This window comes from Lynx canadensis, chromosome A2 (assembly GCF_007474595.2).
Source record: "Lynx canadensis isolate LIC74 chromosome A2, mLynCan4.pri.v2, whole genome shotgun sequence".
Taxonomy (NCBI): Eukaryota; Metazoa; Chordata; class Mammalia; order Carnivora; family Felidae; genus Lynx; species Lynx canadensis.
This window is the reverse complement of record NC_044304.2, coordinates 25,251,494-25,279,408: the sequence shown is the minus strand read 5'-3', so window position 1 is coordinate 25,279,408 and position 27,915 is coordinate 25,251,494. Positions and strand designations below refer to the sequence as shown.

Genomic DNA, 27,915 nt, shown 5'->3' with positions numbered 1-27,915 from the left:
CATGGAGTTTTGACTATATTGGGGGGGGATGTGTGGAGTCGGTGCCCTAACCTGCACTGTTGAAGGGTTAACTGTACTTGAATATCCTCATCTGTATAATGGAGATGATAATGGCCACCTGAGAGTGTAAGGTAAAGGTGAAATGAGATAATGTATGGGAAGCACCTAGCACAATGCCCACAGTAACTGCCTCATGTTAGCTATTAGTGATAGGACAGCTGAATGAAGTGAATTATCCATTCTGAGTGTAATATGTGACCTTCTAAACCCATTCTCTTAGCTACCGAATGATTTCAACATTGAAACAGCACTATTGAAGTATCCTGTGAGCTATGAAGAGAGCATGAATACTGTGTTAGTACAAGAAATGGAAAGATTTAACAAGTAAGGATCTCTACCCTTGTGGATTCAGAAGACAACCAACCCAAGTTGATAAAAAAAAAAAAAGACACACATTAAAATTTTAAGAAAAAATTATCCAAACCTGCCATTTCCTTAGGATCCACTCCTACTCTTTAAAGTTGTATCATCTTCCGCCCCAGAAGCGAGGGTATCTTTTAGAATGCAAAAATGATGATGGAAATGAGATCTATTTTTACTTACATGTGAATTTATTTTTGTGAAATTTATGTGAAAATATTCATTCATCATAATTTTTCATCCATCCTTTACTAGTCTCCTCAGGAACTCAGGACCAAATGAATATTAATTGAGCCTGTATGTAGTTACCTCTTTTGTCATTGTTCCACCATGTGACACATGCACCCTCCCTTTTCTTCCTGAGTCCAACCTAGGTTGATTAGGTACCCCATGATAGCAAACAAATTTTTGCTTTGAATTTTTTAAATGTTTATTTATGTATCTTGAAAGAGGGAGAGAGAGAGAAAGGAAGAGTGAGGGAGGGGCAGAGAGAGAGAGGAAAAAAGAATCCCAAGCAGGTTCCACACTGTTAGCACAGAGCCTAACCTGGGGCTCAAACTCATGAACCATGAGATCATGACCTGAGCTGAAATCAAGAGTCAGACACTTAACTGACTGAGCCACCCAGGTGCCCCTTTGAATTTTTTCACTGAATTTTCTACAGTACAATACGGCTTAAGGGATGGAGAAATTGTTTTGGTCATGAATTTTCTAAGATGTTTTCAAGTTTATTTGGGTTTCAGGATTTGCTGACATTTAAAAACAAAACATATTAAAACACTATGATGCCTTAGTTCAGTATTTTTTATTTAAAGACCATACATGTTTATATGTACTACCATATTATCTCTCTGTTGCTTAGGCTTCTAGCCTAAAACCCTTACTTCAGGTATATTTATGGTGTTCTCAGCACTTTGGGCCTATGTGAGAAGCAAAGTCTTTCTTTGCAAGCATATCAGTGAATATATGCTTTATGCTTTAATGCATCATTTCACAAATGTCAGCCTTTGCATTACACGTTTATAACTCTTCCATATTTTCATGCCATCTGGAACATCATTTACCTAATATTTTCCCCCAAATCATCCTCTGCTTAAATTAGCCTGGTCTTAAGCCATAACACCCAGAAAACAATTTTGATATGCCGTTTGGTACCATTTTCTGTATTATGTAATAATTAAAATGAAAAAGTTTCATCCAGGCGTGCATGGGTGGCTCAGTCGGTTAAGCATCCAACTCTTGATTTCAGCTCAAGTCATGATCTCACAGTTTGTGAGCTCAAACCCTGCATCGGGCTCTGCACTGACAGTGCGGAGCCTGCTTAGGATTCTCTCTCTCCCCCTCTCTCTGCCTCTCTCATGCTCTCTCTCTTTCAAAATAAATAAACTTAAAAAAAGGTTCATCCAAGTATCACCTAAAAGTACCTTCCATTACCAAGAGGGAGGTGAGTACATTCGGGGAAACACTCCCATAAAGCCGTGAGTGAGATTTCTTTTTCTGGAAAAACAGTATGTTGATATTTACCAGCATATGTACAATGATAATGTGATTCTTTTCTTTGCAGTTTAATTAGAACTATACGCAATACTCTACGGGACCTTGAAAAAGCTATTAAGGGTGTGGTCGTAATGGATTCTGCACTGGAGGCACTCTCTGGCAGTTTGCTTGTTGGAAAGGTTCCAGAAATATGGGCTGCACGATCATATCCAAGTCTTAAACCCCTAGGAAGTTACATCACAGATTTTCTAGCCCGGTTGAACTTTTTACAGGTAGAGGATTATATGTGTGTGTGTGTGTGTGTGTGTGTGTGTGTGTGTGTGTGTGTGTGTAGAATTTTAGTTTTTGGTTGACTGGGGAGAGATTAGAAAACACTCTGGTCACTTCGGTGTCTCTGGGTTGAATGGAATGTGGTTAGTGGTTTCATGGTAATCTAACCAAAATTTTAGAATGTTAAAAATTACACATATTTCAAAGTACTCAGTAGAAAATTAAAATTTTACTTTACATAGTCCAAGTAAAATGTGACATATTTTTTTAACGTTCTAAGTTTGGGGCACCTGGGTGGCTCAGTTGGTTGAATGTCTGACTTCAGCTCAGGTCATGATCTCACAGTTCATGAGTTCAAGCCCCGCACTGGGCTCACTGCTGTCAGCACAGAGCCTGCTTGGGATTTTCTCTTTCCCTCTCTCTCTGCCCCTCCCCCACTCATGCTCTCCCTCTCAAAAATAAACAAAACATGGGGAAAAAAAAGATTCTAAGTCTGTGGTTCTCTGAGACCACATACTTGGTCTTGTAGTTTTAGTACTGGGGCCTGAGATATGGATTTACCAATAATTGGCCACTGACTTAAAATCCATGCTTCTTATCCCTTATCTCATAAAACCAGGGAAACGTTGAATGCTTTTAAGTCTCCACCCTCAATCCCAAAATACACATATAAAGGATGTTCAGGGCACTATTTCTCTTCCTTAGCTCCTTGGCTTGCCCCCATTGTATGGTTAATATTTATGTGGGTTAATATTTATGAGAGTTGGGGAGAGCCCCAAAAACACTTTTTGGAAATTCAAATTAGGTATATGACCTTTCCCTGTTTAGTTGCCTTTTTTTTTCTTTTTTTTGGGGGGGAGGGGCAGAGAGAGAGAGAGAGAGAGAGAGAGAGAGAGAAGGCGGATCTCAAGCAGGCTCCACACCCAGCACAGAACCAGACTTGGGGCTTGATCTCACAACCTACAGTGAGATCATGACTTGAGCCAAAATCAAGAGTTGGACACTTAACCAACTGAGTCACCCAGGTGTCCCTAGTTGCCTTTTTATTACAGAAGAGCTTTATTTGTTTCACTGTAGAAGCTAATCATAAAATAGCCAGTGCTTGTGAGGATGTGGAGAGAGCAGCTTTCTCATATACCCCTTTTTAATTTTTACCAATTGAATAGATTGATAATATCTTATTATTTCAATTTGCTTTTTTTTTTTTTTTTGGTAACTGGTGAGCTTGTGTTTCTTTTGGTGTGTGTGCTTACCATTTGTATTTTCTCCTATGAATCGCCTCTTCATCTCCTTCCTAGGCCCATTTTTCTTTTGAACTATTTCTTAAAAATTAATTTATAGGAGCTGGTTGTATAGATTTTACATTTAACAAAAGAAACAGTCTACATTGGGGTTGTCAGTGTTCAGGCTCTAGAAGAGTTGCCACATAATGGTTTTCTCATCCATAAAATGTTTAATTTTACCTCATAGGGTAACAATCCATGGTATGTGGTAAGAATTCAGTAAAAGTGGACTATTCTTTGGTAAAATCATAAATTGTTGAACTTTATCAAATGCCTTTTCAGCATTTATTGCTAATGATGTGATTTTTTCCCCCTCTTTAGCTTATTATTGCATTGAACTATTCACTAGATTTCCAAGTGGAAAACCATCCTTGCGTTTCTAGAAAAATTCCTCTTGTTCAGTGAATCCTTATTCGTTTGGTCAGTGGATCTTCATTCTTTTAATGCTGTAATCAATTCCATTTGGATATTTTTAGGGTTTTTGATATTTTAGGGTTTTGATTTTTAGGGTTTTGATATTATTTAATCAGCCAGAAAAATTATTTCATTGTATCCCCAACAATAGTGAATAAGAGGGCCTGTTTCTCAGATATATGTTGTTTTTTATCTTTGCTAATTTGATAGGTAAACTGTGTCTACTAGGTGAATCCTGGCCACATGTACAACATGTCTTCGGAGTTCCTCCTGTGTGGACCTGCCTCTTCCCATCCCTTATCAACAGCATTTGCCTTAGGGGCACCTGGTGGCTCAGTCGGTTAAGCATCCAATTTTGGCTCAGGTCATGATCTCACGGCTTGTGAGTTCGAGCCCTGTGTTGGGCTCTGTGCTGACAGCTCAGAACCTGGAGGCTTCTCTGGATTCTGTGTCTCCCTCTCTCTTTCGGCCCCTCCCCTGCTCACCCTCTGTCTGTCTCTCTCTCTCAAAAATAAATAGTAAAAAAAATAAAGAAAAAAAGGCATTTGCCTTGTAGTTAATCATATCCTCCCCTTGTCACAGTCTTCCTTTTTTTTATACTCCAGTTAATTTCCCAAGCTTTTTTTGGAACTGCTTGCACTTTCCATATACTGCTTCTTCCTGAAGGGCATTCAAGAGCCATTACCTTGGTCTTTCAGAGGGGTCCTGGCATGGTGCCAGCAAGGATAGTCTCCAGGACAAATTCCTTTTGTTGTTGATGTGAAGTTCATGTCCAACTCCCTACTTCCTGAAATCTGGATTTTCCCTTGGAATCATTCCATTCGAATGAGTAAGAAAGACCTCACTCTATTATCAGGCACCTTTATCATCCTTCACCACATGCCTCCCTCTAATGGATCTGTCCCCATTGTCCTCTTACCCTTAGAGAAGCCATACAGTTTTCCTCTTACCTTTCTTTCTCCTGGACTCTTTTTTTTAACGGTTTATTTATTTTTGAGAGAGACAGAGCACAAGCAGGGGAGAGGCGGGGGGGGGGTGGCGGACAAGGATCTGAAGCAGGCTCTGTGCTGACACCAGAGAACCCAATGCAGAGCTTGAACCCACAAAATGTGAGATCATGACCTGAGCCAAAGTCAGACACTTAACCAACTGAGCCACCCAGGCTCCCCCTCTCCTGGAGTCTTGACTTCATCTCCTAATGCTTCTTAATTAAGTAAATGAGTCATCTGGAGTTTCTGTCTTTTCCTCATTTCTCTATCACCATTTACCCTATTTATCTTCCCTTTCTCCTTCTTGTGCTTTTTATTTTTTTTTTCTAAGCGTTTTACACACTGGTTATACTCTCAGGTTAAATCCTGGATCTGACACTTAGTGACTGTGTGACTTGGAGCAAGATATTACTCATCTTTCTGCACTCCAGTTTCCTTGTCTGTAAAATGGGAGGAATAACTCACGGAGTTATTTTGTGGACTAAATGAGGTGATGCATGTCAAGTGCTTAGCACAATGCCTGGCAAGCACTAAGCATCCAGTAAATGGTAGCTAATTCAGAAACTCTGTACAAGTCACTGACCCAGACACTCATGACATTCTTGGCTAAATGAAGCCCTGGAGTGAGCCAGGGAATTTTCTATACACTTGCCTTCTGGGTTCTTACAGCTTTCTTGCGCACAGTGCTGGATCTGCCTGGCTTGTGTCCTTGTCAAGCCCCGCCTCTTTCTCTACCTCTTCTTGATTTGGTAGCTTGGACTATTGCAACATCTCCAGCAGTGGTTTGTTCTCTTCCTCCCAGGAAGCAAAGCTGGCTTCTTCCCACAGTGCACTGCTCGCTCAGAGACAAAGTTCATTTTATTGATTCATCTGTTCTCTCAACTAATGTGAACTGAGACCCATTTTGTCCAAAACATCTTGTTGTGTGCTTTGTGAAATAAAAAGGCAATGACAACGTAAGCCCTGCCTTCAAGTTGCCAATAGCCTACAGGGGGATAAGCTATGTATCTAAGAAAAAACAAACCAACCACGAATATAATAGAGTAAGGGATGTGTCATAGCAGATCAACTTGTAAAATGCTCTGGGAATTCAAAGGGAGAGAGTTCTTCTAGCTCAGGAAAGCAGGGTTTGTTTATTGGATGAAGAAGCATTTGAGCAGGTCTAAACTATGAGAGGTTTCAGACACTGTAAAAAAAGGAAAAGAACTTAGAGATAGCTGAGCACCGAAAGGCACTGTATCATTTAGAATTGATTCTGTTGCAAAATTTGACATATACAAAAATAAAGTTTATTACCTCAGTAATTGAAAAATCCAGGGGGCCAAGTGGCTCCAGGAAGGAGGTGATCTGGGGTGCAAAATAGTGCCCTGGTCCTGGATTCTTGCACCTCATTTCCTGGCTCCATTTCTCTGAGGGTTGACTCCATTCTCAGGTAGGTTCTCATGTGATGGTAGCAAAACAGCAGCAGCAACTCTGGCCTCACATCCACACAACTTCAAATAGCTGAGCATCTTTTCCCCAAAAGTCCTAACAAGAGTCTCCACATCTCTGTCTTTGCCTGGGTCACATGTCCATTCCTGTATCAATCACTATGACTGGGGGGTATCATTGGCCAGGCAGGAATCACATGCCCACCCCAGGAAGTGGAGTTCCTGCACCAGAAGGGATGGGTTGAGAGTATAGAAAGGTTCTTCTTCCAGAAGGATGGAAGAGTAGTGTCACTTTAAGACAAGCAGAAAATACAACAGATGTCCACCCAATGCAGAGAAAAGACCAGCACATAGTGTAGCCTGGTTACAATGTAAGATGCTTGAAGGAGAATTGTTTATTTACTTTTATGTTTTTAATATAATTTATTGTCAAATTGTTTTCCATACAACACCCAGTGCTCATCCCAACAAGTGCCCTCCTCCCTGCCCATCACCCACTTTCCCCTCTCCCCCACCCCCCATCTACCCTTAGTTTGTTCTCTGTATTTAAGAATCTCTTATGGTTTGCCTCCTTCCCTCTCTGTAACTTTTTCCCCTTCCCCTCCCCCATGGTCTTCTGTTAAGGGATCAAGCTGGGGGGCGGGGGTGGTGCCTGGATGGCTCAGTCAACTGAGCATCCGACTCTTGGTTTTGGCTCAGGTTATGATGTCATGGCTCATGAGTTCAAGCCCCTCGTCAGGCTCTGCACTCACAGCACAGAGCCTGCTTGGGATTCTCTCCCTCCCTCTCTCTCTGCCCCTCCCCACTTGCATGCACACTCTCTGTCTCAAAATAAATAAATAAACATAAAAATTTTTTAAAGGAATCAAGCTGGAAATACAATTTGGGGCTAGATTATGAAGTATGTTAAATAGGAGACTAAGGTGCTTAGACTTTAATTTGGTAGAGTAGTAGCAGATTACTGAAGAATTATGCAAGATGCTAAATCCAATCCAAACCATGCATGGTGAGGTATACTCTGGAAACATTACTCTAGATGTACTGAGCAGAGAGAGGGGAGAAGTGAGAAGACATGCACATCGATACAGAAAAAAGACAATGGACATCTGAACTGAAGTAAGCGTGGAGGCAGGGGGGAGTCCAGAGTTTTAAGGAGCTGGAATCAACACTGTCATATACCGCATGAGATATCTGAAGATGGTTGCTTTTGAGTGGGAGTAAGTCACACATCCCCAAATAACTTACTCTCAGCTCTTTGTAGATTTGAACCTTTCAAACTTTGTGTTATTCAGGTTAATGTTAAAATTAGTTTGAACTATCCAAGAAGAGTGACTCTAAGGGAAAAGAGGTAGAAGGCCAAGGTAGGTTGCGTGTTTGTGTCGGGGAAGAGAGTCCTGTGGTGGAAAGTGTGGACAACACACAAACCAGCATCAGGAATTACAGATCAGGTGGTGCTCGTGTGAGTTTGGAAATGAACATAGTGCATTGTGTTTTCCCCTTCCAGGACTGGTGTACGTCAGGAAAACCTTGTGTGTTTTGGCTCTCAGGATTCTTTTTCACCCAAGCCTTTCTCACTGGAGCGATGCAGAATTATGCCAGAAAATATACCATCCCTATTGACTTACTAGGATATGAATTTGAGGTACAAACCCCCCTGAATTCCACAGTATATCATTATTTCAAAATCATGTAATCAAGGAAGATATGCAGGATTCATATTTTTATGGTCCATTATAAATGACTTCTTTCCATTCTTTGTGTTTCATGAAGAAAGTGTATGTTTGCCTTGCTACATACATACATCTGAGCTCCATTTTTAACTCAGATCATCTAATGCTGCTCTCCGGTTTCAGCAAAAACATGAGGTACAATAAAAAGTGATAAAATGCTTCAAAAAGAACTGTATTATACATTTTGACACTTACACTCCTACTGAAAAATTTATAGTTTCACAACCTATCATATAGTCGTGTTCCCCTGAGTATGTTCTGAAAATTGAGCAGATGTTTTCCTTCTGAGACAAAGTTGTCTGGGGAAGAGACCGTTACTAGCATGTGCCTCTCCCTTCAGGTTATTCCTTCAGATACATCTGAGACGGCGCCAGAGGACGGTGTTTACATCCACGGGTTATATCTTGATGGAGCACGCTGGTCCCGAACAAGGTCAGGGCTTTCAACTGCCGAGACTTCTTCATTGCAGATGAATAAGTAGAACACTGCTTCCCACCCACCCCACCCCACCCCTGCAACAAAAGGGCTCTTCTAGGGACTATGGCAAGTAAAAAATAATATCAGAATTCTTGCCATAAGTCATTACTCAGGCTGGGGCAATTGATAAGTGAGTATTTTTAGGTCCTGAAGAATTTTTAGTTAATATTTCAATGGTCTTATGACTAGAAAAGTTAGTTGAAATTATTTCTTACTTCTTCTGTTTTAGGACTGTTACCTTCCATTTTGTAATGTGCAGGAGCACCTAACTTTTGAACATTTCACAGTTAGAATGAACTTCCCATTTCTGTTAGTGAATGGAAAACTTTCTCTTATATGACAAAATAAATAAATATTTAAAATAAATACTGAATTTCCAGCTTAGGAAACCAAGCATTGCTATTCTTTTTAAAATGCGTAGCGGTGGGGGGCCTTGGTGGCTCAGTCAGTTAAGCGCCTGGCTCTTGACTTCAGCTCAGGTCATGATCTCACAGAGTTCAAGCTCCACATCGGGCTCTATGTGTCAGCGTGCAGCCCACTTCGGATCCTCTGTCTCCCTCTCTCTCTCTCTGCACCTCTTCTGCACTCTCACTCTGTCTCAAAAATAAATAAAATTAAAAAAAAAAAAGATACATAGGGGTAAGAGAGAAGGGGAGAGACTATTTCCCTTGGAGCCCTGCTCTTTATCAGTCTGTTAATAAGCATAACCCTCTATTTCCAGGGTCAAGGCTAGGCTTTGCTCTCAAGGGAGGGTTGAATGTTGAGACCCAGAAAATCGCTTGAGGAGGAGCAGGAAGGAGGTCCTTTGTATTATTACAAAGATAATTCCAAGACCGAGCTCTCAGCAGACTTAGCTGCACCTAGTTCATTTGGTTATTTCTCTCTTCCTTTTTTTAAGTTTATTTTGAAAGAGAGAGAGAGAGAGAGAGAGAGAGAGAGATTGATTCCCAAGCAGGCTTTGTACTGTCAGCATGGAGCTCTATGCAGGGCTTGATCTCAGAAACCGTGAGGTCATGACCTGAACTGAAATCAAGAATCAGACGCTTAACCAACTAAGCCACCGATGCACACCTCTCCATTTTTATCATTTAACTTACATAGATGAATATATATATTCATCTTTTCTCCTGTCCCTCCCTTCCTTCCCTCCCTCCTTTTCTCAAACAAATAAATAAACGATATAGCACAGGGAAAAGAAGACAGGTTTACTAGACAGGCAGATGTATGTTTGAATCCTGACTCTGGCACTTAAGAGCTGTGTTACTATGAGAAAACTGTTCAACCTCTCTGAGCCTTCACTGTTCACCTGTGTGTGGAAAAGGAAGGGGACAAGATCATGGTGATGATCAAATGTGATAGGATAGTGTGTGCTTCATGGATGGTACTTAAAAAGTGGCAAGAATTGGTATTTGTCCACTGTTATTCATTGCTTCCTCCTTGGTTTTGTTTTATATTTCTTTCTCTGCATATTTCCAGTCCTTTCTTGTATTAAAAGCCAATATCTCAGTAGCAATTTCTAGAAGCAAATTTCATCTTATTTCTAATAAATGTTTCCATTTCTCTTCACAGTGGATTGCTTGCCGAGCAACATCCCAAACTTCTCTTTGACCTGATGCCCATCATATGGATAAAACCAAGTAAATATACTCCTAACAAAATTTGTTAGAGTTTTAGGGAGGATAATGATAGACATTTTTTAATGGCTCCCCCAAATAAGTCTCTGCTCAAATCTATTAAGACTTTGTTCAATTACAATAAATAGTGGCTTAGGGGCACCTGGGTGGCTCAGTTGGTTAAGTGTCTGACTTCTGCTCAGGTCATGATCTCACAGATCGTGAGTTTAAGCCCTGCATCAGGCTCTGTACTGACAGTTCAGAGCCTGGAGCCTGCTTTGGATTCTGTGTCTCCTTCTTTCTCTCTGCCCCTCCCCCACCATGCTCTGTCTCTCAAAAATGAATAAATATTAAAAACATTTTTAAGAAGATGTGGCACACACACACACACACACACACACTGGAGTATTACTCGGCAATCAAAAAGAATGAAGTCTTGCCATTTGCAACTACGTGGATGGAACTAGAGGGTATTATGCTAAGTGAAATTAGTCAGAGAAAGACAAATATCATATGACTTCACTCATATGAGGACTTTAAGACACAGAACAGATGAACGTAAGGGAAGGGAAGCAAAAGTAATATAAAAACAGGGAGGGGACAAAACATAAAAGACTCTTAAATGTGGATAACAGAGGGTTGCTGGAGAGGTTGTGGCAGGGGGGATGGGCTAAATTGTTAAGGGGCTTAAGGAATCTACTCCTGAAATCATTGTTGCACCATGTGCTAACCAACTTGGATGTAAATGATAAAAAAATAAACTGCAGAAAGAAAAAAAATTTTTTGAGTGACTTACTGTTTACATTGGGAATATATTATTCCCGTTTTGTGTTGCATTCATATTATTTCAGGAATATCATTCTGCCTCTTTTTGCTCTTATCCCAAGGGATGTAACATTTTCTCTGCCCTCCCCCACTTCTACTTTTCCAGAGTCCAGGGCTTCCCATCAATATTTTGATTCTGAACTGCCTTTGTACACCTCTCAGAGACACGTAGGCTTGACACCAGCCAGTGTCTAGAGTCTTCTGGCTACAAGAAACTCCTTGGCCTAGGAACCAGACAGGTGCCCACAGGCATAGATGTTGCAAGTCACAGGTGGGAAGGCCGGGGAAGCCAACTCTGCCCTCCTGGGAAAGACTCGCTCCTTCCCTCCTCTGGCCATCATCATTTTCCCACAAGTCTGAACAAATGAGGCTCATTCTTTTGTTTTTTCTTCTCTAGGTTTTTTTGTCCTCAGATAACTATCAATGGAAGCATGTCCAAATCATCCACAATCACCACTGAGCCCATTAAATATTTTTATTAACACAGTTCAATTATAAGTATGAGAAATGTAGCCTTAGTTTAGAAAGACTCCTAATATCTCCTATCTGGCTTTTCAAGGATAATATATAGATTCTTTCTGTGAGTAGGTAAGTGTTGGTGTGTTTTTCTTAAGAACAACCTGCTGAAAGCAAACAGTAAGTTCTGCTTCTTCTGATCTATGAGTTTCTTGTATTAGGGCTGTAAGCAGCGGGGTCTCTATGCTGCATTACATGTGCTGGATTTTAGTACTTCTTCCCTACCTTCTCCTCCTCTCCCAGGTCCTCTGGAGTGTTTTCATGCCAGCTAAGTCATCAGAACTTAGAATCGATTCCTGTCCTCTAGCCCTAGAATCATGCCCCGTATGAAATCGCTTGTCTTGTTTCACAGCCATAATTATATCCCAACTGTAAACAACAATAACAGCATTGAAGTGTTCAAATATCATAATCATGATCTTAGATTTAGTATGAAAAAAGTTGTTTAGTACCAATGGCTGTTTTCCCTTTAGCAAATGAATGTATTTCTTTCTTTTCCAAGCTAAAAAGACTGAGATTGTGAAGTCGAATGCCTACACCTGTCCCCTTTACAAGACAAGTGAACGTAAAGGAACTCTCTCCACAACAGGACATTCTACCAACTTTGTTATTGCAATGTTGTTAAAGACAGACCAACCCACTCAACACTGGATCAAGCGTGGGGTTGCCTTGCTTTGTCAACTGGATGACTAAATTGGACAAACTTAGAAAACATCTGAAAGAAGTAAAAAAGAAAATCTATGTCGTCTTCACTTCAAAATACATACGTTATGAAATCAAGTATCTTTGTGTCCTTCTTTTAAATGGTTTTTGCACTGTTCTCCTCCCTGGTGTACCACTCTTGACTGCAATACAGCCTTCTAGAAAACATGAAGAGAACTGTTTCTTGAAAGCACATGAAAAGTCTTGGAGGGGCACCTGGGTGACTGACTCAGTGGGTTGGGCGTCCGACTCTTGATTTCAGCTCAGGTCACGACCTAATGGTTTGTGAGTTTGAGCCCCATGTTGGGCTCTGTGCTGATGGTGTGGAGCCTGCTTGGGATTCTCTGTCTCTCTGCCCCTCCCCTACTTGCACTCTCTCAAAATAAACTTTTTTTAAAAATTTCTCTAATTTATTTTTATAATTCAAAGTAAATGTCATATAAGGAATCGCCTTATATTTAATTGCTTTTTAAAAATTATTGCTATTATTTTTATAGGGGAAAGCATGTGACAGGAAATTTTAAAACTCAATAAGTGAACTTTTTTTAAAAGAGAAAAATCCTTGAAACTTTTGATATATATGTGAAAATCATATTTGGGGAAACTAGATAAAATTTTGAAATTTTTTAACAATGTTTTTATTCATTTTTTGAGAGAATCTGGAGCAGGCTCCAGGCTCTGAGCTGTCAGCACAGAGTCCGATGCGGGGCTCAAACCCACACACCGCGAGATCATGACCCGAACTGAAGTCAGCAGCTTAACTGACTGAGCCACCCAAGCGTCCCACTGGATAAAATTTAATATCAGAAAATACCTGTTTTCACAAGTGTGCAGTCATTTCTTCAGCTTCAAGAGTAGTTCCCTTTCTACTCACTTACCAGAGATGGTTATAAATAAGGAAGTATCAAAACAATTCCGGAAGTAACCCCTTACATCATACTTTTACAACATCAGCTCCATTTCTCACAGTCCCCCGGGCAGGAAGCATACATACAGAGGCAGTAAGGTGGCTGGCGGCAGGCCTGTCTGCCCCAGGCCATAGCGTGCTTCTTGGCATTTATTTCATGTTTAATTGGAAATATCAAGTGTCTCTTCATTATTTTTAATAGTTAATGTTCTCATTTAGTATATACATTCAAAATATTAGTATAGATTATCGATTTTAAAACATTTCAACAATACAAAATTACAGTTGAAATTTTATTATCTTGTGTGTGGAATTAATTCCTTCCTTAGGATTCCCAGTACACTTTAGGCTGCAGCTCTGTAGCCCAAAGAAAATGTAGGTGCAGCTACCCAGTGAATCAGGACTGTTGGGACAGTCACTTTGATAAATCGGTCAGAGAAAAATGGCCTCTCAGATGAAAAATTGATTCTGGTCTGCAGTGGCCATGAGCAGGAGAATGAATTCACTTCACACAGCCAACCCCTTGCAAAAGCATTTTATACCAGGAATAAAATGTTTAGTCCTTTAAATTTGATGAATATAGCAGTGAAGAGAAGGGATCATGTTTCCAAATAGAGCTAAACCCCATGTAAAAAACAAGGAGAATGTGCCAGACTGTCTTATGATCATGTATTTATAGCAAAGCTATTAATGGAATGGCCACTACGGGGAGGGGAGACCCTAAATAGAAATGAAAATCCTGATGTGCTAATCTTACAGTGAGAACTTCCATGCTCTCCTAAAGGATATAACAGAAGGTAAAAAGTCTGGTATGTGATTGAACCTATTCTATGATACAACAGAAATGTTATTTTAAACAACTGAGTTATTGCCTAAGAAAATACATTGTTTTTTACTACCACTATTCCTGTTATATGTTGTTATGAGAGTGCATATATTCCTATGATGTGTTTATTTTTAATATTTGCTGTTGCAGCATAAAGATGTTTTGGGTGAGGGCTACAATCACTGAGAAAAAACTCATAAGCCAGGTCTAAAATAAACCATTACTTTCATAGTTAAAACGACACTGACCCAAGTTTTATACGGAAGGTTGATTTTCCTGAGTAGGCATTAAGTAAATGGCTAATCATGGCAACTTCTAATTTATATTGAATTTGTGGCAGTCCAGAAAACTCTTTTGAATTTATGGGAAAAAAATGTAATGGGTTTTTCTAAATCTTGCATTTGCTTCATTTATCACTCCTTTCAATTTTGTAGTTTTCTGAGTTTCATTTGTAATGAAACTGATAATCTTTTCGTAACTGGAAAAATATTGTCAATTCATTCTGACTTGAAATCTGTCAGCATCTCACATGGATAATTACGCCAGTGATGAAGACACAGATGAGGACTTTGATACCCAGCTCATCATCCAGGAGAGTTTACAGGACATTCACAAGCCGGGAACTACACAGCAGGCACCTGCAGATGAGAGGTAATGGGATCTCATTGGTGATGTACTGGAAGGATTCAACAGTTAAGACTTGTCATTAGTATACTTCTAGTGTTGTGATAAAAACAGGAGAGGGGGTCAAAATCCATTTCAATTATCATTTCAGTATCTATGAGACTTGAACAATTTGGAAAGAATTCAGAATGTAATTAGTAAACAGTTGAAGGAGGTTAGGAGCAGCTCTACATGAGGATTTGCAGACTGGAAACCAGAAGAAATACATTAGGATGTGAAAGACTAGAGAACTCTAATGCACCCTGTCTTTGGGGAGCCAAGGAAATGCACAAAGCTAAGCAATACACATAGAAAATTATCAGCCTTCGTGGGGAGATAGAGCAAGGTCCAGTCTTTTGATTCATATCAAAAGAAGGAATTATGTAAACTTAAACCCAGAAGAGACTAACCCTTTCTGAGGTGTGTCTTCAGAATTCTGTAATAATGGCACTAGAAAAGGACTCCGTGGGTCCCTCTCTGATGTAAAAGAATCACCCTGGAGGTGGAATGTGCACAGCCAAGCACACCTGCTCAGATGCTCTCTGACTGATCTGCAACCTTACCCGCCCCCCCCCCCCAGCAGTTACTATTGTTTTTCAGGGGTGATAAAAGTTGTTTGCTTGGGGTGGTGACCTCTATTTGCCTGCTGGAGGTAAAACTGGATAAATGTGGTTTTAGCTCTAAGAGACTTTGTAATTAAACATAGAGATGTTGAAATACGTTAAAACTATACTTTTTTTTAAAGTAACAAACTCACGGAGTGATCACTTTGTGCTGCACTATTTTTAAGCATTTTTTAAATATTGACTCATTTAGTTCTCATTACCTTTCTATGTTGTAAGTACTGTTATCCCTGTGTAGAAATAAGAAGACTGATAAGCACAGATAAGTGTTACCCGAGGTCACAGAGCTGCTAGGTAAGAGGCAGGCAGTCTGGCTTCAGCGTCTCTTTACCACGCTATTCCTATACTTTTGTGTTACATTTAAGAATAATCTTTAAATAGTTAAAGTTTTGTAAAGAAATTGGGTTTAGGGGCACCTGGGTGGCTTCAGTCGGTTGAGGGTCTGACATCCACTCAGGTCATGATCTCATGGTTCATGACTTCAAGCCCCACTTTGGGCACACCGCTGTCAGCACAGAGCTTGCTTCGGATCCTCTGTCCCCCTCTCTCTCTGACCCTCCCACACTTGCACTCTCTCTCTCTCACTCAAAATTTAAAAAAAAAAAAAATTGGGTTTATTAGATTATATTAACCTTGTGATTAAAATTTTTTAAGTTCATTCAGTAATTAAGTCATGATTTTAGATTGGAAGGCATAAGATTTTGAGGACTGAAATATTTTACAGAAATTGACTATAGTTGTAGATTTCAGTTATTAGACTTGCAAGAATTATATGGAACTTAGGAAGGCTTGCTGACTTGGTCTACCTGAGACAGGTGGAATAATGCCACCCCCCCCCCCCCGCTCCGCCCAAGGAAGACAGACACAGGAGACCGATTTCCCTGGAGCATGTTTAGGGTCACACCACATATATTTTGGAAGTATTCCCATTAAGCCTCATTTTAAGAGTTTGTTGTAAGAGTTCATCCTTGGTTAACTACTATTGCCCTTATTGTTTCCTTTTGTTTTTTGTCACATGCCTTTGTTTTCCCTCACTTTGGGGATTACATATATATTTATTTTCTATGCAGTTCCCATTCCTTTGTGAGCGCTGACTATAAGAAGATAATTGAAACAATAGAGACAGTTAAGTACTCTTCTTATTCTATCCCCTCCAACTTGTGGTAAGATGTGATGCTGACAAAGGACAAAGGGCAGCACTTCCCCTCTGAGCTGAGGAAAGCCTAGAAGCAGGTTCTCCCAAATGCTCAACACTGTGGGGGTGTCCAACGCTGATTGTCAAGAGCCTGCGAGAAAACACCACAGCACCACTTAGCCAAGAGCTCCTGGGCTCCTCGGTGGACTGGGCTCTTTCTCTGTAACCACACGAGGGGTGGCCACTGGCTGGGATGGTATGGAACACTAGGCGAACACCTGCTTGTTCGTCCTATGCCATTTGAACGCGTCTCTCATAAAGGGTGGTGCTAGAACTCTGTCATCTCGTGCACCAACCTTGATGGTGGAATTCGGAAGCAGTATGGGCTGCCTTGTGTGTGTGCCAAATGTGAATCTGTGCCCATTCGACTCGTTAATAGGTAAGGAAGATGCATTGGCACGCCTGACCAAGTGCCATTCTGCTTTTGATGAAGCAGATGAGATAGGCTGGCTTCCTCTGCATAAGGCTGCGGTGCAATTAAGCAAGAACATTTTGGAAATAACCCTGAAAGGTAAGCTCCCTTTACAACACTTCCTGATGCTTCTGAGAAATGAATTTAAAATTTATTTCTGTATCTTAACCTGTGTGGTCTAATGGAATTATTTCAGCTTCAAAACCCAGTGTGTGGGAGCAAACCACCCACAGCGGGGAAACGCCACTTTTTTTGGCTGTCAGCAGTTGCCTCTTAGAAAACGCCAGTTTTCTTCTTGTCAACGGCTGCAATCCAAATGCCAAGAATTCTGAAGGCAATTCTCCTCTTCTTACAGGTAAATTAGTACCTTGTCTCTGGAAAACAGTCTGTCATTCTGAGTGTCCCCTATCCCAGAGGTTTTGAAGGCAACTTTTTAAAAATTTTTCTTAGTTTTCATCTTAATTCCAGTTAGATAACAATGTTATATTAGCTTCAGGTGTATAATATAGTGACTCCACACTTCCATATAACACCTGGTGCTCATCACAAGTGCACTCCTTAATCCCCATCACATTTCACCCACACCCCTGCCCACCCCCGCAGCAACCATCAGTTCTCTATAGTTAAGAGTCTGTTTCTTGGTTTGCCTCTTTTCTTCCCCCCTCTGCTCATTTGTTTCTTAAATTCCACAGATGAGTGAAATCATATGGTATTGGTCTCTCTCTGATGTCACTTAGCATAACTCTCTAGCTCCATCCACATCGTTGCAAATAGAAAGGCAGCTTTTCGTACATAGTTGCAGTGCTGTCATTCTGGTCCCAACTGACCCATGTCATGGGTACCTGACCCTCAAGCTTTCTACAGACTTGCCCTTGAGGTGGCCTGAGGCAAAATCTCTGCCAACTGGCTGATCATTTTGCATTGCATGGTGTCTTAACCAATTAATTTAGGTGTAAGAACGATAAAAGGTGAGCAGAGTAGGGAGAGGCAACCAATGGTGGGGTAAAGACGGCAGATTGAATACGAATGGCTAATTTTCCTCCCTCCTGAGTCTTCACTAAAATTATAGTCAAGAAATTGTCTTAATGAGGTAAGATACAAAAGAATGAGGAGAACAGGAGAGGAGGCAACAACAACACAGTTTTTTAAAACCTAGAGAGCAAATGGATGAATACTCAGTGACAAGAAAGCCAACTCAACTTGGTAGTGGGGAAAGCAGCACAATTACATCAAAGGCTTGGAAGTTGTTGGCGGCAGTTACCTCGTGGAATGTGGGTGAAGGACAGGCAGCTAACAGGAGGACTGGTTGAACCCTATTAAGGAATGAGTAGCCAGAGTGGTCCCTTCTCCCAAACCACCCGAGTTCTGGACATTTATCATCTGGGAAGTTTAAACAGAGGCTTTCTGGATGGGGGGGGTATTAGACAAGGGTGGGAGTACTGGATTGAAAATACTGGAGGAATTAAGCATAAGCCAAGACCTCCCAGCCCTCCTCTTCCACCAGGATTCTAGAAAGATGGCAACCAGAACTTTATCCTCCAAGAAGAAGCTTCTCTGGGGAATATGATATACCCAAAAAGAAAGAACTGAAGGGAGTGAAATTGGGGGTTCCCCAACAAATGGCCCAGACATAGCAACATATAGCTATGACCACACTCCAAGAGCGCCTCCCAACATTTAGGATTCCCAGTCAGCTTTTTAGTCCCCAACTCTTAATCATGAGCAGATAGCCAAGGACTATCTGAGAAAAGTCTTCAACAGAGATAAGAAACTTGGAGGAGACAGACTATTTAGGCAAAACAAAATGTAGGGGGGAATTAGAATTCATTTAGAGCAATTAGTGAAAACTAATGAAATAATAGGATATTACCAAAAAACTGAACAAAACAGAACCAAAAACACTCTTGAAAATTAAAAATATGATAGTAGAAATATAAAACTCAAAACAAGTGCTGGGAGATAAAGTTTAGGGAAGTTTCCAGAAGATAAGAAATGGGAAATAGGAAAGAAAAAGAAAAAAACTAGGACAATCTAAGAGGAGCAACACATGAATCTCAGAAACACTAGAAAGAGAAGAGACAAGATGGAGGTGGTATACCATCATGAAATAAGTCAAGAAAATGATTTCCTAAAACAAAGGACATGTGTTTCCAGAATCAAAGGGCACACTAAGTGCCAGCTCAATGAGCTAAAAAAAGACCCAACACCCTTGGCACTTGGTATTTCCAGTCCTACAGCACTTTCTATGGCACATTATAAACCGTTATAGACAGAATTCACACTGATTCAACATCTGGCTCCTAGCAAGATTCCTCATACACAGTGGGTGCCAATAATTAACAAATGGATAGGGAGATGGATACAGTAAATTGTTTTAGAATCTTGAAGGACTTAAAGGTTATCATCCAAATGCGAATGATAACAGCATAAATGCAGGAAAACCAATTAGAAAATTTTAACAAAACACGAGGTTACAAATAATTTCATAATTACTGCTGTTTTTGTTTTTCTTTGTTTAAAGTACCCAGGAGCATTTCTAGGACTGTACTGGGTACTTAAGTTCCCATTTTCTTGAGGGAGGAACACAAAAATGATAAATGAAAATTTTATATGTTTTGTTTTTCAGACACATAAGCAGCCAATAGACAGTAACTGTTCATGGCTTACAGAAAAGACAATAGGGTAGTGATGTAAAACACTATTGGTATTATTTGATATAGGCCTCATTTAACAGTGTGTTTCCTAAACACAAAATGTTGGCACAGGGGGGTAGCTAGGAAGAGCTCATTAAGAAGCTTGAGGGACACTGGCTAATAAGATACTCTGGCCATAATTTCCTGGTGACATTTCACTTCCAATTTCCCAGCTGTTCTACGTGACTCCTATGACACGGCTGCCTTGCTGATCAGCCACGGGGCAGATGTCAATCTTCGGTGTACCAACGAGAGGACCGCTCTCCATGAAGCAGCCAAACTGGGCAGGCAGGACATAGTAAAGTTGCTGCTGGTTTCTGGGGCTCACCCTGATCCACAGAGCTCCTATGGATTCACTCCTCTTGCTCTTGCTGCCCAAAGTGGATACACTGAAATCATGGAAATGTTACTGCAGAAAGGCAAGATTTTCTATACGGTCAGCACACCCCCAAGGGATAACGTGACGCAAGCATCCTCCTTTTTGTGAAGAGCTTCAAGATGATAGAAATTAACATTTTATTTAAGCCTAACAAATGTCTGATGAAAGTATGTGTTAATACTGGCTACTAAAAAGCCTAGAGATTGAACAGTTCTCATTTGATGTGGAGCAATTTCCCTAAAATTACTAGGATGCACCTTACTCTAGCATAATGTTCCTCGACCATGCTGAGGATGGTCAGTTTTTAAATGTTTTGCCTGTTGTCCTTTTCTAGAGTCACAGAACAAAAGTCCTCATATTACCCCCTACATGTTGTCTCTGCTAAGTCATGAGGCACTCCAATGTGTTATCAGATGCTTCTGGTGTTGGGAAGTTTTTCCTGATTGCTCCTCTTTGGGTCCCAGTTCTTCCTTTAGTAATAACCAAAACCCTGAGAGAAGGGGAAGGCAATTTACATTTATTGAGTACTTTCTAAGCACCAGGCAATAAGCTACCGCTGCCTCACGTGATCTTCTAAAACCCTAGGAAGTAAGCATTATTGTCATTTTACACTTAAGGAAAGAGGGTCAGGGATGGTACCAGTTGCAGGACTTCCTTTTAAACATGCCCTCTCCTGCCACTAATTCGAGATCTGGTTTAACTGGCAGAGTCCTTGGCTCAGAGAACTCTGCAATTTATTGGCTTTGAGGAGAACCCCCATTGAAGACCCTGTTAAGTGAAGCAATGTAGTATCTAAAGCTTTTTTTCAAAGCAAATCTTTACCAATATTTAATAAAGTCCCAATATTAGAATTACCTTTTGTATTCTCCTTCCTGTGTGTGTCCAGAAGCCTTATTTCTTTCTTTAACAATACATGGTCCTGGTCTCCAATATTCTAGACTACAGAGATTCCTATATTTAAGAACAACTTTCTGCTTTTTAGACTTACCTGAAACTTTACTATCATACAGGAGAGGCTGTTGTAGTTCCCAATCAGTGGCCATAAGACATTTTAAGTAAGATGTTTTAAATGAGCAACAGCAGAGATGTCTAAAGTCATTAGCTAGAATAACAAAAATAAATACTAGACCCTTCATCTACATAGCAAGAGTAACCTTTTGTGTAGATCACTGATTAAAATATAAAGAGAGGCACCAGATTTTAAATCCTTAACTCTAAAGAAACCATATCGGTTGACCTCAGTGAATACTTTCCGAGGTAAGTCCCTTATGATGTAATTTGCACAAAGTGACATAACTAGTAAATGGCAGAGCCAAGATTTGAAACCACATCTGTCTCATTCCAAATCATGTTACTTTACTGCCCTGCATTATTAGAGTGGAAACACGACTTCATAGAAATAGGCCCTGGGTCTGGTGTACCTGTATGTGAATCCCGAACTGCCTTGCTTACCAGCTGTGCGTCTCTGGGGAAGTCACTTAACCTCAATGAGCCATGGTTTTTTTTCTCTTTAAAAAGAAGATACTAGCACCTGCTTGTTAGGGCTGTTGTTGTTTAGAAAGTATGCACACAGGAACCTGCACATAGTGAGCACTCATCCCATGGAGGCTTATTAGACATTTCTTCATGCATTCCAGGAGGGGGGGGGGTTCTTAATCACTGTATTCTGATGACTATGGAGTCTATTTACTAATTTACTATTTACTAATTTAAAGCCACTACATCTTTTTTATAGGAGCTGTGAATAGGCCCCGAATGATCTCCTTTCCCTTTGTCCATTTTCAAAGGTGACTCTTTCTTCAAAACCCATTTTACTCAGAGGCCTTCTGCAACTGACCCAAAACTCCTTTCTCCTTCCTTCACCATCCAGTTCCCCTCAAAATCCAGAACTGAGATCTTTTAGAGGACATTTTGCCTACAATTGTCCTCTTATTACCCACACCATCACATGACAGCATATTGGGCACTACAATTTATCCTTTTAACTATAAGTCCCCAACTTCAACAACAAACAATCACAGTATGTCTTACTATGAACAGCCACCTAAGAACATGTGAAAAAACAGAACAAACACCCATTTTTCACCATAACATCAACAGATGGCATGGTGTTACAGTCCAACAGGATTGTTGGTACCATCCTATACATAAGGGTGGGGTAAGTGGACTTTTATAGGCTAGTCTGGAAATAAAATCTCCTTTAAAAGGATTTCTCCTGGAATTTGCAAGTTCCAAACAATTAACTTATAAAGTTACTCTGAAAGCCAACCTACTTTTAACTGAGAGACTGCCTGCACCATTTCTTCCTTCCCCAACTACATTATAAACTGGCTGAGAGCCAGTTTATTTCTTTGACTTTGTAGTGCTTTGCTCAAGTGGCTGCTTAATAACTGCTTTTTGGTAGTGCTTCTATATTAAGAATGCATAAGCAGTAGAGCGGAAAAGATTTTTGCATAACAAGACTTTTTCTCCTCTTAGGAGCTAATGCTCTTGGTCAGGCCTCTGACTCTTCTTCCATCTTACTTGAAGCCGCCAGTGGAGGAAATCCAGATTCTGTGACCCTCTTGCTAGAGCATGGAGCTGATGCCAACATCCCTAAGAATTCAGGCCACCTTCCCATTCATGTTGCAGCTGACAGAGGCCACTTGTTGTAAGTTCAATTACATCACCACAAATAATAGAAATAGCAAAAGCTGTGGGGTTTCTTTGGAGCAGCTTCTGGGAACTTTATATTCTTCTTTTCTGATCATATAATTCTAACACCCTTTTAAAGATAAACTCAACCAGTAAGACAGTGAAGTCAGGCATCCTCTGTAACCACAGAAGAGACATAAAACTATTTTATTATCGGGTCTTTGGGCAATAAGGGGAGCTCCCGGTCTCACTAATCGGACTAATTCTGAGTTTTATATCTAGACAGTTTTATTTAACTTCACTAAGTAGCTGAGCATTTACATGCAGGAATTATACTTTTTGGGGGTTAGGGGGTTCTAAATGCCACCTGATACTAATACCACCTGTACTAGTATATAATAATCGTAAACAGGTTAATACTACATCTTAACAAAAACAATTTTTTAAATACCCCCTGAAACTCTTTCTCAGAGCCCTGAAGATTTTGGTTCCAGTTACGGATTTTGCTGCCATTAAGCAGAGTGGCATCAGTCCGGTCCACTGTGCAGCAGCAGGAGCACACCCCCAATGCCTGGAATTCCTCATCCAGGCTGGATTTGATGTAAATTTCATGCTAGATCAGAGAATTCGCAAACACTATGATGACCATAGGAAGTCAGCTTTGTATTTTGCTGTATCAAACGGTGACCTCTCTTCAGTTAAGCTGCTTCTGAGTGCTGGAGCTCTGCCCAATCAAGACCCAGTTAACTGCCTCCAGATAGCCCTAAGGATGGGCAACTATGAGCTGATAAGTCTGCTGCTACGGCATGGGGCCAACGTCAATTACTTCTGCAGAGTCAACCCTTTACATTTCCCATCAGCACTGCAATACACATTGAAAGATGAAGTCATGCTCAGGATGCTCTTGAACTATGGGTATGACACAGAGCGATGCTTTGATTGTCCCCATGGAGACAAAGTTCATCCTTGCTATACTTTTGAAGGCTGGACATCTACAGTTATCAAAGACACTATGGTAAGTGCACAGTATTGTCTGTATCAACTTATACAATCATTATTAGTGGCCCTGGACTACACCAAGAGATAAGACTCCATCCATTGTCTCCAGAAGATCATAGTTCAAAAGATTTTTAGGTTTATTTGAGAGTGAGCAAGAGAGAGCAGAGGAGGGCAGAGAGAGAGGGAGAGAGAATCCCACGCAGGCATCATGCTGTCAGCACAGAGCCCAACGTGGGGCTCAATCTTATGAGCTACCCAGCTACCTAGCTCAACTGAGCTCCCCAGGAACCCTGAAAAGATTTTAATGTGATAAATACGTGGTAAAATAAACATGATGGTAGATGTAAAAAGTACAGAAACAGTTCAGAGGGAAGTGATTTAACTTTACTTAGGGAGTTTCACAAATGAACTAGCATCTGAGTAAGGTTTTAAAGAATGAATGTAGTCTTACAAACTAGTTATGTTTTTTCTCTGAAGTGCTGAGTCATCGAGCTAAAATGTTTCTAGGGTCCTGATGTATCCCTTAGGTCTTGGCTATCTCTTTTAGGTCTAAAATTTGATTGAATAGGTTTCTTTGGCCACCTTTTTAATGAGAAAGAAACACAAAAAATGCAGTTGACTACCCTTTTCTTCTTGAGATGTGTTCCTCTTGTGATGTCTGCATCACACCAGTCTATTTCCCCCCCTAACCGGTCATTTCTATTTTCCCCAACTTGAGCTCATCCCCAACTTTTCAAAAAGCTGCCACTCTTCAAGTTTCACACGTTACCTTCTCAAAAAGACCCTTCCTTACCCATCCACCGTTATCTAAGGTAGTTGTCTTCCCTAATCTTCTGATAATGCTATTTCTTTTATAGCACTTACCACTTTCTGAAATTATCTTTTTAACATTTACTGATTACGTGTCTCCTCCACAAATACATCAGTGTAAGTAAGCTCTTGCTCACCACTTTCCTCAGCTTAGAGATCTGTGCCCAGCACACAGATGCACTATAAATACCTGAGTTCATATTAAAATCAAAAATTAAATAGCGAACGGAGAAAGCACTTTGAATCAATTCTGGAAAGCCAAGGCAACATATTAATATTGTATTATTAGTTTTAGGTTATGATTAATGTAGGAGCTGGCATTTAGGTGTATATCATCTTGTATTATTTCCTGACTTATTATGTAGTAGTACTTGACTTCTTACATGGGCATCTTGTCTAGGAGCATGTAAATTACCTACCGGCAGAAACGATCATATCCTTCAGGCATGAGGATAGGAGTAGGTTGTGAATGACAGAAAACCCCAAATGAAAGTGACTTTAATAAGGTGGCTCGTTCCCTTCATATAAAGGCCACAGGTAAACAGCCTTCTAACTGGACAGCTCCTGACACAGGAGAAACTTGCATCCACATTCCAGCCAGCAAGGAGGCAGGCAGGCTGAAGCAGCACACACCGTGTTCTTTTAGGTGCATTCTGGGGGTTGCTCACACTTCCACTCACATCTCACTGGCTAGAACTTAAGTGGCCATGTCTAGGTGCAAGGAAGCTGGAGAGGTAATCTTTATTCCAGAGAGTCGTGTGGCCAACCAAAGGGAACAATGGATATTAGACAACTGTCTCTTTCACACCTTGATTACATCTTACATAGTTCTGAAGATACAGCAGTTAAGTATTTTTCCAAATGTCAGAGCTAAGAAATCATTTCCTTGTTCAATGCCTAGTTTATAAATGAGGGGCTTGAGACCTTGGTTCCTAACTTTGAGTTTAGTGTTCTAAACCCCATAGTTACTCCAGTTTTTCATTTGCTTTCATAGTTCCAATTTTCTTCCTTAGTTCTGTGAAGTAATAACTTTGTCATGGCTGCAACATCTCTCTGGGAAGGTTGTTCGAGTGATGCTTGATTATGTTGATCGAGTTCGAATCTGTTCAAAGTTGAAAGCTGTGCTCCAAAAACAAGGGCTCTGGTCAGAAATCCATTTTATCTTAAGTGAGTATCCTCCTTTCTTCTAAAAGATTTTTACCAAAAATAAAAGGTATTCTTATTTGTTTCATAAAACATTCTCTTCTGGTTAAAAGCTTTATCTAAAGAAACCAAGGAAAATACTATTCCTCTCTAAAAAAAAGTTACTATTTATTACTTACTTTGTACTTATCATTTCCCAGTAGATAAAATCTGTTAGGTAATTACATATTATATGGTAGGTAATGCCTTTCTCCTAATCCCGTGGAACACTGTACATACAGGAATTAATAAAAGCTATGAAATGGCAACAAAAACAGGGATGAGAAAAAGTGAAGATCTAAGCCCGCAGAGAATATCAAAGGATGCTCCAAACCACATTCTTTCACAGTAGCACATAAGTCAAATTAAGAGTTTCTTTCATCTAATTTCCCCCTGGGTGGTGATCTTTTAGTTCTCAGCCTGATCCAGAGGGACAGGACAGGGCAAGGGAGTAGTTAATACACAAAGATTTAAGGATTTCAGGTCTCACAGGCCACAGTCACAACTGATGCCAGTCTTTGGATTCTTAACTTGACATGGTTCTGTAATCGTATCTACAGGAAGGGTTGCAAAGAGAAGGGAAAAGCTGTTTCGCTTTTAACTTTTCCATTTCAACACAGCAAATGAAAATTTTGGTGGCTTAAGTATAACATACATTTGCTGACTAAACCCTAAGATCACTAAAAGAAGGAACAGCTCTTTTCCATTTGGATAACATGTGTTTCTCTCATTTCAGCAAACCCTCGATCCCTCAAACATTTGTGCCGCCTAAAGATCCGGAAGTGTATGGGGAAGTTACATTTGCGCTGCCCTGTCTTCATGTCATTTCTTCCATTACCAAACCGTCTAAAAGCGTATATCCTTTACAAAGAATATGATCTTTACGGACAAGGAATTTTCACAGGAACCTGGTAATCAAACTGGATGAAAAGGTATGTTTCTTTGAGTTGCATTTCTTAAAATTTGACTTGTTACATAGGATTCATTATTTCTCACTTTACCTAACAACTAAAATCTCAATGCAAATCTACACGTTCTTAATACTATTTCTTAATATTCTTTTTTTTTTTAAATTTTAATGTTTATTTATTCTTGAGAAAGAGACAGAGCATGAGCATGAGCATGAGTAGGGGAGGGTCAGAGAAAGAGAGGGAGACACAGAATCTGAGGCAGGCTCCAGACTCTGAGCTGTCAGCACAGAGCCCGACGTGGGGCTCAAACTCACAAGCTGTGAGATCATGACCTGAGCCAAAGTCAGAGGCTTAACCGACTGAGCCACCAAGGCGCCCCCTATTTCTTAATATTCTTAATATTGCTTCTCAAGAGCATTCTGAAAGGCAGTTAAAAAAAAAAAAAAACCAAACTGTAAAATTTCAATTAACAGAAATGTATCAGTTCTCACTCTGTACTGATTTTATATTAAATATAAGAATCTACATTTCTACATGCTCAAAACAGTAAATGTCACCTTTAATAATTTAAAAGGATTCTTAACAGTAATCCTTTTTAGAGAGAAGTACATACATAAAATGTCTTAGTAATTATGTTGAATAAAATACTGACCCCAGTACTTGACCTACAAGTTCGTTGTTCTTATGCAAAAGTCCCAAGGCCAGCTTAATGTGTGTTTACTTGTAGAGTCCTGCACTGAAGTGGAGTAACTTGGTTAACTGAAACAGAACTTTCAATTGCAACGTCGTCATTAATGGGAAACATGCAGTCCTTCTTTCCATAAAACCCTGGCTAAGGGTTCCCATTTACTGGTTAATGTTATCACTGGAATAGAAATTAAACGGGTTTTCAGATGGCTTATGTTTTTCTGTACTGACTCTAGTACAGTACTTGACACACAAGAGGGGCTCACTGATAGCAGCTGTATTTATTAAATTATTTATTTTTTAAAGTTTATTTATTTTTGATAGAGACAGACAGCATGAGCAGGGGAGGAGCAGAGAGAGGGAGAAAGAGAATCACAAGCAGGCTCTGCACTGTCAGCGCAGAGCTCAATGTAGGGCTTGAACTCATGAACCATGAGATCATGACCTGAGCCAAAACCAAGAGTCAGACGCTTAACCAACTGAGCCACCCAGGAGCCCCTTTTTAAATTATTTTAAAATTTTTAATTCTAGTATTTAACATACAGTGTTAAATTCGTTTCAGGTATACAATACAGAGATTGAACAACTCTATACATTAATCAGTCAGTGTTCACCAAAAGTGCACTCCTTAATCCTTATCACCTGTTTCATTCATCTCCTCACTGACATCCCTTCTGGTAACCATCAGTTCTCTCTATAGTTAAGAGTCTGTTTCTTGATTCGCCTCTCTCTTTCCCTACGTTCATTTGTTTTGTTTCATAAATTCCACATATGAGTGAAATCATATGGTATTTTTCTCTGACTTATTTTGCTTAGCATTATACTCTC

General features: G+C 40.1%; 3 protein-coding genes across 4 annotated transcripts in view; 2 read left to right on the top strand and 1 right to left on the bottom strand.

The window, feature by feature from the left end:
- The window catches only part of DNAH12 (dynein axonemal heavy chain 12), a 217,664-nt gene extending 205,507 nt beyond the window's left edge, over positions 1 to 12,157 (top strand). For both annotated transcript variants that reach the window (XM_030307072.1, XM_032592325.1), the window contains 6 exons: positions 281 to 384; positions 1,985 to 2,189; positions 7,808 to 7,945; positions 8,374 to 8,465; positions 10,080 to 10,147; positions 11,967 to 12,157. In XM_030307072.1, coding sequence (XP_030162932.1) covers positions 281 to 384; positions 1,985 to 2,189; positions 7,808 to 7,945; positions 8,374 to 8,465; positions 10,080 to 10,147; positions 11,967 to 12,157 — 798 coding nt within the window. The remainder of the gene's footprint in view (positions 1 to 280; positions 385 to 1,984; positions 2,190 to 7,807; positions 7,946 to 8,373; positions 8,466 to 10,079; positions 10,148 to 11,966) is intronic.
- Positions 12,158 to 13,252: 1,095 nt separating this feature from the next.
- The window catches only part of APPL1 (adaptor protein, phosphotyrosine interacting with PH domain and leucine zipper 1), a 56,285-nt gene continuing 41,622 nt past the window's right edge, over positions 13,253 to 27,915 (bottom strand). The window contains exon 22 of the mRNA XM_032592323.1: positions 13,253 to 14,537. Within this exon, the coding sequence (XP_032448214.1) occupies positions 14,523 to 14,537 (15 nt within the window). The 3' untranslated portion in view covers positions 13,253 to 14,522. The remainder of the gene's footprint in view (positions 14,538 to 27,915) is intronic.
- On the top strand, positions 14,429 to 27,403 carry ASB14 (ankyrin repeat and SOCS box containing 14). The gene is made up of 11 exons (XM_032592324.1): positions 14,429 to 14,550; positions 16,256 to 16,310; position 16,642; positions 16,760 to 16,891; positions 16,989 to 17,147; positions 19,659 to 19,904; positions 22,343 to 22,514; positions 22,970 to 23,513; positions 25,321 to 25,474; positions 26,226 to 26,421; positions 27,128 to 27,403. The coding sequence occupies exons 1-10, from the start codon at positions 14,429 to 14,431 to the stop codon at positions 26,402 to 26,404; spliced, it is 1,764 nt and encodes a 587-aa protein (XP_032448215.1). The 3' UTR covers positions 26,405 to 26,421; positions 27,128 to 27,403.